The sequence below is a fragment of the Balearica regulorum genome, chromosome 1 (assembly GCF_011004875.1).
Source record: "Balearica regulorum gibbericeps isolate bBalReg1 chromosome 1, bBalReg1.pri, whole genome shotgun sequence".
NCBI classification, from domain to species: Eukaryota; Metazoa; Chordata; class Aves; order Gruiformes; family Gruidae; genus Balearica; species Balearica regulorum.
In genome coordinates, this window is record NC_046184.1 from 186,825,537 (window position 1) to 186,840,545 (window position 15,009).

Consider the following 15,009-nt stretch of genomic DNA (forward strand, 5'->3'; position numbering starts at 1 on the left):
AAACAGATATTCCAGCTGCATTATTTTAAATCAATATTTAGCTGCACATGTTGTGAGTCTAAGTGGCACAGAATTCAATAGCAAGAGCAGTACACAACTTAGGACCTTCCTGATACTTTATTTTCTGAAAATCTCTTTCTGAATGCTTAAGGAAATAACAGCTAAAAAAGTGAATGCCCTCATGGCTGGCTATAGTTATCTCCATGCTGGAGCCAGACCATCTAGCAAGCCTCTCATGGCCTATCATGATACAGGAGTGAGATTTAACCATGCTCACAGTGACCACCCACTAGCTGTCATTCCCAATTTAACGCAGGAGGAGGCTTTCCAGGCCCCGGCTCAGATGAGGTGACTTTTTCTTCTGAAGCTTTCATTGTCTGGGTGGTGAACATTGCTTCCTCAGAAGCTGAAGTGAGCTCTGAAACTATGAGCTCTCTGGGGCTTGGTTGTGACCACAGTGTAAGACTTAAATCACTATTGCGAGTATGGAAACCCGTCACAGGGAGGTAAGTACGCAGGGTGCAGGGAAGGTGGGAGGGGGGCTAACAGGCATCTTCTGGTAGTCTGAGACCTGCTGCGGTTCAGTCCACCTGAGGTCAACTGCACCAGTTTTGCTGAAGTTGTTCTTGAATCAGTGATAAACGAACCTGTTGCAAACACTGTGCTCTTGTCCCTTAGTGGAAAACTTTACTTTTTACCAGGCAAAGGGGCCTCATTAATACCAGGCAATTAGGCAGACAATGAAGGAAACATATTTGCATAGAATGCTCAGACCAAAGGCTGCTATGAGTCACCCTGGGTGCACTTTCCAGGAGAAAGTGTCGTTTCCAGTGCAGCTGGAGGGCAACAATAAATTGATTAGCCTCTTTAAAATTTCTCATAAAATTGTATTAACAAAACAGTAAATACATTACACAGAGACCGTAACCACAGAATGTTTACATAATGCCCACTGTGGACGAGTACTAAATACCATAAAAGACCTGAGACCCCCCCAAAAAGTCCACAAGTTCCGGCTCTCACAAGGCAGCTAGAGCACCATTGTTCCTCCTCTTCCTCTTCTTCCCTCTTCCCCCTCACATTTCATTTTCAGCACTGTGAACTTTGCTGGTGGTTATTGCAATTCCTATTGCTAGGCTTCCGTTGTCAGAAAAGAGCTGAGCCAGGGAAGTGTTCAGCACAAGGCAATCCCCGTCCGAAATGACAGAGTCAACACACTCCAGTACCGACCTGGGGGTCGCCTCCCACTTAAGGCGCCTCTGGTTCCTGTTGAGCTCAAGACGGTAGGTGAAGTTGTCAGCTTGGGTCGGCGTGCCAATCAGCATCATCGTAGCGAAGAACTGGGGGTGGCCTTCATACTTCTCCTGCTTCCTGAGGACCAGCAAAAACTGGTGGCCAAGGCAGGAATGCATGATGATCCAGTCCGTGGGTGCAGGTAGGTGCATGTCCGTGGCCAGGAAGACAATCTCTGCCCCCTGAAGGATGTTGATGCGGTGGGTCTGCCTCAGGTGGGACACCACCACCTCCAAGTGCCCTTCCCACGGGCAGGAGAAGAGTGGGCACGTGCAGGGAACCAGCTGGGGGTCATGCACTGCTTCGTGGTGATGACAGGGAGGAAGGACAGCTTGTTCCACGGATGTCTGCACAGCTGCACAGCGGGTTGGTGCATACTACAAGAAGAGAGAAATTACAAGCGATAGTAGGTGGACCAGGAACCCGTTCAGATACGCAAGGTGCAGACCCCTGCAGACTCCACCTAAAACAGCACTGGTGAGAAAACCAGGCTGAGATCAGGGGCAATCCAGGACTGGATCTGCACAGCAAAAGGTGCTGGCAGTTGTCTTATTCCCCAGGAGAAGAGAGAAAACATTTGAGCCATGATAAGTAACTTCAAATGAAAGTGATATATGTGTTTAAAGAGCGATTTCATTAGTTTTGGGGGAAAAATCTGATTAAAAAGAAAAAAAAAAGCCCAACAAAGCAAGGACAGCATGGGGCATTTTATATAGTTAAGGCTCTTGCAACTCAGAACAAGGAAATGAAATATGTATGACTTTATTATTCTTTAATGAAACACACTGGCAAATACAGACGTTTCTCCTGAAACAATATGCTTTATAACACCCATAATTTGTGAAATAAAAGTCAGTTCTTATTGTATATGATGCCTTAATTTTTTTTTTTGTCAATGTATTTGTGCTTAATTGATGCACTTACCTCCATAAATCTTAAATGGCTCTCAAAGGTGGATGGATGGCAAATTAAGGGCATTTTTATACTAAAGTAAATTTGGATTAAGGTAGGACAACTAGCTGAAAAGGCAGCAGCTTTTGCAGAATAATTCCACGTGAGGACTAGGAAGCAAACCACTCTGTCTCTGTCAAGTGGATGTTTTTGAAGAGAAAAGAGTAAGTTTTATTCAATCAAAAGTGTATCCACAGGTAATGCTATTCAGGAAGAGCAATGATTCTCCGCAATAACTCTGTGTGTAGACAAACCCTAAGGCACAGGCATGCCGGTCATGATTCCTTCTACCCGATTTTAAGCATTTACTTCAGCCACCCGAAATGGAAACCTGGTTAACTTGGACTGCCTCTGCAGTCAATAGAGGGAGGCAGGCCTTCCCAGTGGCAGATTTAAATCTTGGCTGGAGTAATTCACCTCCTAAAGGTGGCACTAGCTGCCGCCAGACCCAGTCTAAGGCTGAGATCCAATCTGCCTAGTTGTACCTAAATTTTAGACGTTTAAACGTAGGAGGGCATTGTCTCCCTCTGAACTCCTTTGGAGATGTTTGTAAGGAGTATAAGAATTAAGAGTACATTTTGCTTTAAGATATGTTTTAGGAAGATTCATATAATTCCCTGGATACTGCCCCACGTCTGCTCGTTTTAACATATGTACCCAAAATTACAGGAACAGAATTACAGTTAGAATTACAGTTCTAACATCTAACAGTTGTTCTCCTCCATGCCACATCCAGGACATAGCAGATTTGGGCTTTATTCAGCTATTTTTGAGCAGAGATTTGTTTTAACCAGGGGCAAGCATAGTCGCATATATTAGGTACCAGATATGTTGCAAATGGTGCGGTGTCTCATCTCTCTGTGGATACTGTGATGCCTTTCATTACAGCCTTGACGTGAAAGTAAGTGTTCTTACTGCAAGCAGCTTTTCTCACCAGAACTTGCACCCTTGCTTCCCAGCATGTTTTGGAAGGCAATCTCTTGGGTCAACTGTCTCAACTCTCAGGTGACCACGGCTTCCTTGCCAACCAGGGTGACAAAGTCCTGGATCTCCATTCTCATATCATCAGTAGCTGCCAAGGGACATGATGGGCAGAGCAGTGCCTGTGATTGCTGCTGTGAAATTCATCATTCTTCCCAAGGCACTGGGTGTCAAAGGGAACTGTTTCTCCCTCTGACATTTGATATGAAGAATAATTTACTATTTAAACCCTATTATTGAACCTTGCAGCTTTTTCTTTGGAGAAATATTACTTGGATAGTACTGTTCTACTTTTCCCTTGCTCCTATCTTACTTGTTTTGCTATATAAAATTCAAGAATATAAACTTTCCAAGAAGATAATGAATTGAGGATAGATAAATGACTATCATTGTCTGGGAAATAAAACAGGTCATTATAAACTAATCGAGGTTTGTGGCTTTAGCTGCCTGCTTATCACGGTGGGATTGCTGGTTCATACTTAATTCTACATTAATTTTTGCATCCCATTAAGATGAAAGTTATGGTTAATTTAAACTCTTTTTGGTGAAGGAGGCTACTGCAATGGCAGATCGTAAAAGCCTTTTAAAAAAATCCCTGAAATGCTAATTACCTCATAAAATGAATTCTAATCTCCCAATCTAATACAGTGGGTGTGAGCAATTACTTTCTCTCACCAAACTGTTAATGCAACATTAGTGATTATACTAATTAAAACTAATGAACTCATACTCACATGCTGATAAACCTCTCAACCACTCGACAAGTTCCAGCCTTCTATCAGTTTTATTTAACTCCTCTTTAGGAAGATGAATCTTAAATTAACCTCTTGAATAACATTCAAAATTAGGTTTTGAAATGTGAAGCTTTATAGACTGTGTATAATTCCTCTCCAAAGATTACCAGAGTTAGAGAAACCATTTCCAGGGAGGATGTAATTGAATTTAGAAGTGCATTCTCCTAATTTGATAAGCATGGAGAGCAATGGTAGCTCATCCATCTAAACTGTATCCAAGTTAAGAAAATACGAGTATCTCCAAAAAATCACTTTATGATGAGCATGTTTCTATGGCTCAGGAACTGGAAAAATAAATTACGATGAGCAATTTATTCAATGTATCCTTCTTCGTTCATTTGTGATTTTGTGTGTATGTGTGTGCATGCATGCAAATAATTGAGAATTCCCTTTCACATCTCAAATTTTTGAAACATTTCCATGAATCACTTCAGCAAAGGATTTTTGGTCTGGCTTTGTTCAGTTCAGGTTTAATGAAAATTCTGGAAATCCAACACAAACCATATGATCTATTTTTATTCTCTGACTAGGTGAGAATCATCTTCAAAATCTGGTTTCTGAATTATTCAACACAACTGTGTTTAAATTCTACATGTTGTAATATTTTGAAAGAAACATTTTAAAATTCCCTGTCTTTGTACAAAAAAAGTCTCACAGGAAACTATTATTTTGCTTTTACTTTTGAGGAATGAGCATAACTATTGGGGTGCCTGTGTCCTTGTTGGCCTTCCATATGGCTATGAATCGAACCTCTAAAATTGAAGTGGAAAACGGGCATAAAATGGTCACCTTGAGCACATTTAAATGCTTGAATAAATATTTATGAACTTTTTTTTTCATGTTTAATCCACTCCAGTGTTTACTTTCCATCATTTACTGTCTGATTACCTAATAAAATTAGGTTTATTATATTGTCGTGTTAGTCCAGTATTATTCTCAACTATCTTTTAGCCTGTTGGCCAATTTCAGTCAAATTTAACTGTATGATAGAAGTCTCAAAGTTTTTTTTCTAATTTTCAACTGGTTTTATGAGAAGAGGCAGCAGGGTAGAGAGGTATGACCCTTTCTTGTCTCCAGGGAGGAACAGCTTGCCACGTGGGCCATATTACATTGTCAGATAGGAGAGAACCTAAACAACAGCAGTTTGATCCCAAATGTATTATAGACACCAGAGAACCCACATGAGACACTCTTTATGAACAGGAGAAAAGGCTTCAGCTGGAGTGCTCCTCATTAGACATGAGATAATCCCATCACGACACACCAAACCGCAGGAAACCAGGCTCTGCTGCTCACAGAAAAAATTTCTTTTTAATGATGCAGCTTATTGCAGTGTAATTCTCTTTAAGCACAAGTCATTTGGAAAAGAGGAATTTATAAATACACAGTGCTTTTCTTATTTAAAAAAAAAAAAAAAGGTTATATTTGGACCTGGGACACAGGGCTTCTGGGTCCTGCCCCAGCCTTTCTACAGACTTTCTACTAAAAATGCAATAAATCGCTCTAGGTGTGACTCATCTGTTCTAACTTTAACATCTGAGTAGGTGGCAAACTCTGAAGAACATCAGCTCCTTTTACAGCCCATGCAGAGCCCTGGAGTGCAATTTGCTTCATCCCAAGAGATGCCGAAGGAACTTACCCCCAGACACTGCTCTCTACACGCAGCCAGGACCAAACCCATCCTCGGGGCAGATCTGCAGAGGTTTAACCGGTTTCTAGATAAGGAGCAGAAGGGAACCTGATTTTGGTCAGGAGAGAGTTGTATCACTGTGAGTTTCTCCTGCTACACTGGAGACAACGCAGTTCGTGGTGAGAGAAGCGGATGCCTGTTGACACGAGGGTGTAAAGCCACAGCTCCCTACCACCATTACACCTCCAGTCACCAGTGACTTGATGATAGAAAATCCAGAGGAAGGTCAAAGGGTAGATCAGAGGTAGAGATCTCCAAGATCTCCAAGAGGTAGAGAAGACACAAGCATACCTCTAAGTGTGCAGCTGCAAAACTGGCACACCTACCCAAGAGAGAGGGCTTTGGTGTTGCTCATCATAGTCTGGGGAACCTTTTGTATTCTAACTAGCAAAGACTTTAACTACAAACTATGGTAAAAATAGTGGAAACAGAGGCAGAAACCCACACTGCATCCCTGCTAGGTGATCTCCCAGCACTGTAGGGTGCAGGCACTGGCTACACCGTGATCCCTCAAGCTCTACTTCTCTGCTGCACGGCTTCAAATGGGAGAGCAAAGGTGGCTGCTGCCCGGAGAAGCTGAATGCCTTGCAATTAAAGTCCTGACTTCCAAGTGGAGAATTTGCTCGCTGCAAACCCCTCAGGGTGAGGGAGGGTTGAATCCAGTCCTCCCACCCCATGGGAGAGGACCCAGACACTCATGATCTGGAGTAAAAGGAGGGCAAGTAGCACAGTCACATTGCAGAAGAATAAATGCTGCTCAGGTCTTCACAGTGAAGGTTAAATGTCTCCTTTCTGCCCTTTCCAGTTTTCCCCAGTGTTACACTGGGAGCCTGGATGCCTCATGCATACTTTTACTTACAGTAATGCACATAATGTGCAAAAAAATCAGCCTTTTACATGCCCGTGAACAGTGCAGTGTGTGCTGAGGAGAACATCCCAAGCTGTGAGGACAAGGACTTGTTTGTTGCCTAGTCAATAAGGGTTTCTGACAGCAAAGCAGGTGCTGTGAATAATCACTCTTTTCCAGACACTGCCCACCTATGCAACTGCATTTCATCCAGTGATCACACACAACTTTGCAAACACTCATTAATTCACCCATGGGCTGGGCTATTTGCTTTGGGAAGTCAGTGGTGTAGTCTGATGGCCATCACAGGCTCACACAGAAAATGGCAGAGATTAAAATAAAGCCATCAGACACGCCAGCCAGCCTGAACTAGCAGAGAGTGTTCCTTCTCTACCCCGTTCCAGCTTTAGTACACCCTGAGACACTGCAACCTAATCCTTCTTCTGTGAGGGAACCCGTATCTGGTCCTTCTGTGGATCCAAGCTCCTTCCTCCTCAGCCACAGCCTTCTGGGCTGGATTACAGGAGGCTTGGTAGGAGCCATGCATGTTCCTGGCAGCTGCGGGAGACAGGGGTTGAGAGGGGCTGTGCTCACACCCCTGTTACAAACCCAGTACCTGTGCTAATGTTGCCTCCTGATACCGCTGCCCCCACTCCAAGATCCAGCTTCCTATTGTGTACAACTTTGTAAAACTTATGTTGTTTGGGATAACACCTGACTCAGGCTGACTTTAAAATACATATTCAATTATACATGCACTTATGTAAACACATGTACACATGTTTTTATGTAGACTCATAACACTTACAGGTCTGTTTCAAATGTTTCTGAGAATAATGTCATGGGGAAAAAAACCGCATTGTTTTGTCCAAGTTAAACCAGTCTGGTACCTTTTTTATTTAAAAAATGATGGTACCTGGGGGGATAGAAGCCCATGCATTTTGATGATGAGCTTATTTTTGCCGTCCTTGTGAAAATAGTCCCAAATTTGAGACTGCTTTTTTTTTTTTTTTTTTGAAGCTGCCTCTGAGAAGAGTTAATTTTGTCATGTATTTTTTCTTCTATGAGTGTCATTGCTGTGGCTGTCTCTGTGCATCAAAAGCATCTGTCAAAAGCTGATACCTCTGATGTTGATCTACAGTACAACGGCAGTATTATTTCCCACTTTAGGGTCAAGGAATTTAGGCATGGAGAGATTAAAGATCCAAGTGTATTGACCATATTTCGTTGCCCAGCTTATGTCACACAGCTCCTGATTTTTCACAGTAGAATTGCCTCCTAGAGTACTTGATATTTTCAAAATCCAGACTCCATTAACCTCAGATGGAGCTACAAGTGATTAAACTATCCGCAGATCAGGTCTAAGATGTTAGATTGAGCAACTCAGGAGTGACAATCGACTGACTAGAAGCCATCCATGGACAGCTTGCTGTAAATGACTCTCCAGTATCATACAGGGCTTTCCAGGCAGAGACATGAGTGGAGTCCAGCTCTCCAGGGCAACATGGTCTTCCTCCCAGCTACAGGACCTGCTTGCTGACCTGCCATCATTTGTCTCATCTTCATCATGTGACAAGGGACAACAAGGGATGCAGTCACCCTGTAGGTAGGTGAGCAACCTGGAAACGTGCCATGAGAACTTGATGTATTTTTGGCTTTGACCTAAAGATTTCTGCAGGCAAGGAGGGACCCAGGTCTGCAGCTTTGGGATGCTTTAGGAGAGAGGTCCATGGCAACTTTCAGGGTTTCTGTTGAAAAAAATTGGCATTTTCTTTGCCAGTGAAATGTGCCATTTATTCAGTTTTCATACTGTCTTCCTCCTCTTCCCAGGCTTCTCAGGATCTGATTGCTTCTTCTCATCTGTATGGAAACTGCCTCCAATCATTTTTTAATTCTCAGCTTCTTTCTGTCTCATAAAAGCTTCGCCACCCACTAACATCTACCTCCACGTTACTTACACCCACCACACAGGGACAGACGCTCAAAAGAACTATAAAGGTGACATGAAGAAACTAGTGAGTCTTTTAAGCCTGGTCTTCATTTAATTTATCTTCTGCTATTTTTTAGTATGCTAATGAGATTTTGTAAATCTCTCAGATGAAAGAAAAGGGTAGGAGGGAAAAAAAATCCCTCAACCTATTTTGTCAAAAGCTGTATTTCTATATCTGAAATTAAGAAGTCCAAGCCAGGGCTCATGTTAGGGATTTATTTAAAATTTTAATTACACAAAATCCTATTCATTATGAATGCATCAGTTGAATTTCTTAAGTACTGAATATTAGTTGCAGCTTTGGCAGTAGAACGATTTGTTTTCCCTACTATCAAATGGCAGCGAGAGGACAACTTGAAGCTTGTTTTGCTAATCTCACTTTGCAACATAATCAGGTATGACTTGGTGACACAGCGCAGGGGATGTGTTAATGGCTGTCCTCATGCTAATTACACACCTCTGAGTATGCAGAGAAAATGCTGCTTTAGTACATGTCCACATGTAGCACCACACTTCTCTATACCAGATGACCCTGAATTTTAGATGAGGTCACATAGTTTTAGAGGTATTTTGTAAAAAAATTTAAAAAAAATAAAAATTGTTTTTCTATGGTAGTTATAAATGTAGCAAAAATATGTTACAGCATTTTAAATGTATCCCAGATGGAAAGAAAGATATTATTCTCAAATTAAAATCCCTTTCTTGCTTTTAAAATATCAGGGGTTTTAGCATAAACTGTCATGCAGTCTTGAAGAGCAACCAAAATATCAAGAAACTTGACATTCTTCAATATATTGAAAACAATGTAGTTATAATGAAATATAAATAGGACCCATACTAAAGCATTTCAGTCTCGTAGATGCTTTCTGAGAGAGGTCTAGGCGTAGACACCATCAAAGTGGAGCAATGTCATGCTCTCCAGCTCTCCTGCTTTAAAATCAAGTTTGATGGACCATTCCCAGCCCAGGTGGGAGGACACTGATACTTCACGTGTTTCAGGCTGAAGGGAGATGCATCGTCTCGCTGACCCTCAGCCAAAGCTGCAGATGGGTCATGGACACCCACACAAATGATCCTGGTTTAGCTGCTGTGTTTTCTGGATCTTAACTGAGATCACTTTCTGTGCTTTCTTTGAGGAATAAAATACATTGAGTAGATACAAGCAAAACCACGCACACAGGCAATTCCTGTGGATCATCTGACACAGTTATTTGCTAGCCAAAATAAAAGAAAAACATGGAGATGAAATGGATGAAATGGAAGCATCTGGACCTGTGGAGGCCTGGCAGGTTGGCAAGTTGATATACAACACTTGCTCTGGGGTAATTGCCCCATGCTTGCTTCAACGGCTTAACAAAGGATGAATCTTAGCTTTAAGATCTGTTACCACAGAAAAAAGGGCATCTTGGCTTTGAGTAAACACAGTATGAGACCAGGACTGTGGGAACAACTAGACCAGGCACGCTCATAGTGCCCAGAGCATCCTTGCTCAGTGCAGGTTTATCCTGCACGCATGCTCGCTACCCTCACCCTTGTTGCTTTTCTGCTCTCTGTTACTTGGGTTTGGGATCCCCCGACAGAAACGGTGGTGTCCTGGAATCTTTAAAGGGCTTTTAAAACAAAAGGGAACAATAGAATAAGATAATAAACTGTTCCTGTTTCTCAAGGAGAAGCCCCTGAGGAGACTCTTGCCAGTACCATTTAAGCCCTCTGTAGAGGCACCCAAGAGAGGAGCTGAACTGAGGCTGTTTTGGTGGAGCAGGAGCCAGTGTCCCTGCTGTGACCGTGGAAGGAGTGGAGACAGACTCTGCCTCTCCCATAAGCAGCTTCCCTGAAGTGCGGACGGCTGCTGGGGACGAATCCAGATCCGGATCCTGAGCTACAGCTACTATCAACAATAGAAGTGGAAAGGGTGGGCATCTGCAGGTCAGAAACATGGTCTTCCTCCTTCCCTGGCAGTTTAGAGATAATCTGAACATTTCCCTCTCTGATTTGGTTCTGGCTGACCCAGAACATCCTCCTGGCAGACTTCCCAGGCTTGCAGATTAGCTGAAGCCACTAGAGATACAGGATAAACCAGGCTGGAGGGTGGCACATGCCCCAAGGACCTGATTTGCAACTTGAATCCTCTTTGCTGCATTTTAGGACTGACCACAATGCAGTGACAACAAACTGTAGTACAGAGGATTTGGTGTTGCATTGCAACTGCTGATGCACTGGGGCACGGAGAAGTTTACCTTCTTCTCCTTGGACTAGCAGAAGATTTTATACCTTGTTTAAGCAAGGGTGATGCCTCTAAACACCATCCCCTTTGGCCACACAGGGAAAGTATCTGAAGCCAAGGCAGGCACTACCAGCTCTCGCTCCAGAAAGGCAGGATGTAACCACTGTTTATTACCAGATCACTCATGAGGCAATCCTGATTGTGGCTCTGGGTGATATAGTGAATGGCCTGCATAAGTAAAAAGAGATAATCCAAAATGTAGAAGTATCTGAAGATTCACTTCATCCTTTATTCACTTTGTACTTTGTATAAAGCCTGTTAACAAAGTGCAAAACCATTATAGGCTTTAATTAAAAGCAAAGTGATAAAGCAGTTCCAGGCTGCATCTGCTCTGTCTGATAGGAGAGGCAGAGTTCACAAGAGCCCTAAATCTGACCTGTGGATTTTGTGTTTTACATTCACACTGAGGAAGAAATTAATATGGAAAAAGAAAAAAAAAAAAAAAAAAAGTGATTGCCCACTGTGCTCATAAACTTACCAGTTCAGACTGGCTCTAATAACTCATCATCCAATATTCATTTACAAGTTACTACAGTAACAGCATGTCTCCAAGAGGAGCAGATTTGCTGGTGTCATCTGAGATAATTAGACCAAATCCACCCCAAGACAATTGAAATTCTTCCCTTCCATCAGGAAACCTGCAGCTATCACAATTATATGACATTTAAATTCACGAACTGCTCTTTCAGAAATGCACCCCGGGAGTGCCAAAGGACAACACAAACATTACTGCCCTGTTGGAAGGAGAAAAAAGATGAGGTGGTGATTGTTGAGCAAGCCCGCAACCTCTCTTGGTGGAATCCATGTCTTCAATCCCATCCACACATATCTCCTGTGCAAGGATTTGCTCTATGGTCTATGTCACATTGCTCTTGCAACTGGCATGGGATAATGACCAATTAAGCCTACACCAGGCAGGTCACAGATGAGTTCAGACCCTGAGCTGGGGCTACGTAGGTGGAGCAGAGAGGGAGCACAGGGTATGCAATGCTGCCGACACTGGTTCCCTGTCCTGTCTCATAGGCTGTGCCCGTGCCCATGCCTGTGCCTACATCTCTGTAGCAGTCACTGAGCAATGTATCAGCTGTAAGACACTCCTCATTTTTGGTTAAGACCTTCTCCTGAGAGCTGTGTCTGGGGGAATGCAGGAGTGGCTTATAACCATGCGTCCCTCCCTCCTGCTGAGGTACTCGTGAGTGATGGCATCTTGAACCCATCCACATGGCCTGGTGTGGCAGATGCCACACTCAGATTTCAGGAGCATTAGCAAAAGAACAGAGGGGAAAATAAATTTTGCCAGTCTCAAAGTAACTCTCCTTTCCCCTACACATCCCTGCCCTTTCTCCGCTAGTGACCTAGCCCTGAGCTTTCAGCTTCCCCTTGCTCTGGGTGCCTGCAACATGAGTGTGGCATTGAATGAAAAAAAAGTCTCCCTGTTACAAACAACACAAAATTCATCATTATTTCACTGTCAGCTGAAAGTGTGTCTTGAGTTTGTGCAGTCAGTCTTAAGAAAGGGGAAAAAACCACAAAACAATACAGAAAACCAAAAAGTGAGCCATTAGCTTTGGGCATGAAAAGCAAACTGCAGGCCTGAGGAAATTTTTTTAGTGTGTGTAATGTATGTTGATGTTTCATTGATATATTCTTTGCAGTAAGGAAAGGCACTTTTCTGTGGGAACATTTGGCTTGTGTCACAAATACTTCTTTTAATTTTGTGCAAATCATAGCCTGTTCCTCCTTCTTTCTCCCCCTCAAATTCTCAAAGATTAGTTCTAGAAGTTTTCTTCACATAGGGAGGATGCAGGTGGAAAGAGAGAATAGAAAGGGAGGCTCAGCTTAGCCAGAGAAGACAATACTCCACCTACAGCAAGAAAATTATCTCTATTAATAGATTGAAAGTTTTAAGGGTTTTGCTGAAGAAAAAAAAACAAAAAAAACCACTCAACAACCTTCTAAGTTAACATTCATGCTTACAGAAAGGTACCGTATTGACAGCCTCCGAGCTTGCAGTGTTCTGCCTGCAGAAGGAGCAGAGCCCAGAGAACAACTGCGTTCATTTTTTTCCCCAACTTGTCCTGTCAAAATGCCTCAGATCTGAGACACGATGGTCTCCCCTAGTCAGGAGAGGTTGAGTCAGTCTCCACGCTGCCCTTCCTGCAGCACTGCCCTTTTGGGGAGGGAATCCCCTGCCATCCCCTAGCCCACTGGCACCTCCACTCTGACCTCGTGTGCCACCAGCAAGAGGAAGTATAGAGTCACGGAATCACAGAATGGTTGGGGTTGGAAGGGATCCTTGAAGATCATCTAATCCAACCCCTCTGCCATGGACAGGAACATCTTTCACTAGATCAGGTTGCTCAAAGCCAGGTCCAACCTGGCCTTGATCACTTCCAGGGAGGGGGCATCCACAGCTTCTCTGGGCAACTTGTGCCAATGTCTCACCACCCTCATCGTAAAAAACTTCTTCCTTATGTCCAATCTAAACCTACCCTCTTTTGGTTTAAAAACATTATCTCTCTCAGTTTAAAACTGTTGCCCCTTGTCCTGTTACTCTGGGTCCTGGTAAAAAGTCTTTTTTATCAGCCTCTCCTTATATATTGAAAGGCTGCTATAAGGTCTCCCCAGAGCCTTCTCTTCTCCAGGCTGAACAACCTCAGCTCTCTCAGCCTGTCTTCACAGGAGAGGTGCTCCAGCCCTCTGATCATTTTCGTGACCTTCCTCTGGACTTGCTCCAACAGCTCCATGCCTTTCTTGTGCTGTGGACCCCAGGGTTGGAGGTGGTATTTCAGGTGGGGTTTCATAAGAGCAGAGCAGAGGGGGAAAAATCACCTCCCTTGACATGCTGGCCACATTTCTTTTTATACAGCCCATGATACCATTGGCTTTTTGCACTGCAAACACACATTGCTGTCTCATATCTGATTTTTCATCCACCAGTATCCCCAAGTCCTTCTCCACAGGGCGGCTCCCAATCCATTCACCACCCAGCCTGTATTGACACCAGAGGTTGCCCCAGCCATGTGCAGGACATTGCATTTGGTCTTGATGAACTTCGTGAGATTCACAAGGTCCCGCTCTTTAAGCCTGCCAAGGTCTCTTTGGATGGCATCCCTTCCCTCAAGTGAATCAACTGCATCACACAGCTTGGTATTGTCAGCAAATTTGCTGAAAGTGCACTCAATCCCACTATCTATGTCACTGATGAAGATATTAAATAGTATTGGCCCCAGTATAGACCCTTGTGGGTCACCGCTCATCACTGGTTTCCACTTGGATATTGAGCCATTGACCATAACTCTTTGGATGCTGCCATCAAGTCAATTCCTTATCCATCTAACAGTCTATCCATCAAACCCATTTCTGTCTAATTTAAAGGTAAGAATGTTGTGGGGGACTGTATCACAGGCCTTACAGAAGTCAGGGTAGATGACATCTGTAGCTCTTCCCCTGCACGCTGATGCAGTATTGTAGAAGGCCACCAGACTGGTCAGGTATGATTTGCCCTTGGTGAAGCCATGCTGACTGTCTCTAATCACAACCCTGTTTTCCACATGTTTCCACATCTTCCAGGAGAATCTGCTTCATCATCTTACCAGGCACTGAGGTGAGACTGACTGGTTGGATGTCACCAGGGGATGGCAATGTTGTTTATGGGGAAACCATGAACAATACAGAGATGAGAGATCTATCACTCAGCAGATCAGCTGCAGCTCCTGGAGTCTAGTTATTTTTAAAATTGGGGAGGCTCTTGCTGGAAGTCCATTTGTGTAGGCTGTGCGGCTCTGGTTTGCAGCACCACAAGTTCTTTCTATTGGGTCTGGTCTCTCTGGCTCTCCATCCTAAAATTTTCTATTGTAGTGCAAGTGTAGCATTGGAGAAAGCGGGCAGAGGTGCCACATTTCTTATTCAAAGCCATTCTTGTACTTGAATGTCCCTCCCTCACACCCTCACTTGACTTATGGGAAGGTTTCATTGTTTTAACTTCAGTCAGGTCCTCCCCAGGCAGGTAGCTTAATACATGTTCTTATAAACTTGTCTGGCTGTACAATACTCTGTACCTTGCACATCATAAAAGGCAGTAATTGTACAACTATTCTGATACACTTACGGGTTTGAGGATTTGAGAGTGGGGTAGGGTTTTTTTGGGTGGGTTTTTTTGTATTTCAGCTTTCTATA

The 15,009-nt window shown here is 43.4% G+C and overlaps 1 protein-coding gene across 1 annotated transcript in view; it reads right to left on the reverse strand.

Moving 5' to 3' along the window:
- Window positions 1-709: 709 nt before the first annotated feature.
- Window positions 710-15,009, reverse strand: part of SIAH3 (siah E3 ubiquitin protein ligase family member 3) — a 48,318-nt gene continuing 34,018 nt past the window's right edge. Inside the window, exon 2 of the mRNA XM_010304137.2 lies at window positions 710-1,670. Within this exon, the coding sequence (XP_010302439.2) occupies window positions 1,077-1,670 (594 nt within the window). The 3' untranslated portion in view covers window positions 710-1,076. The remainder of the gene's footprint in view (window positions 1,671-15,009) is intronic.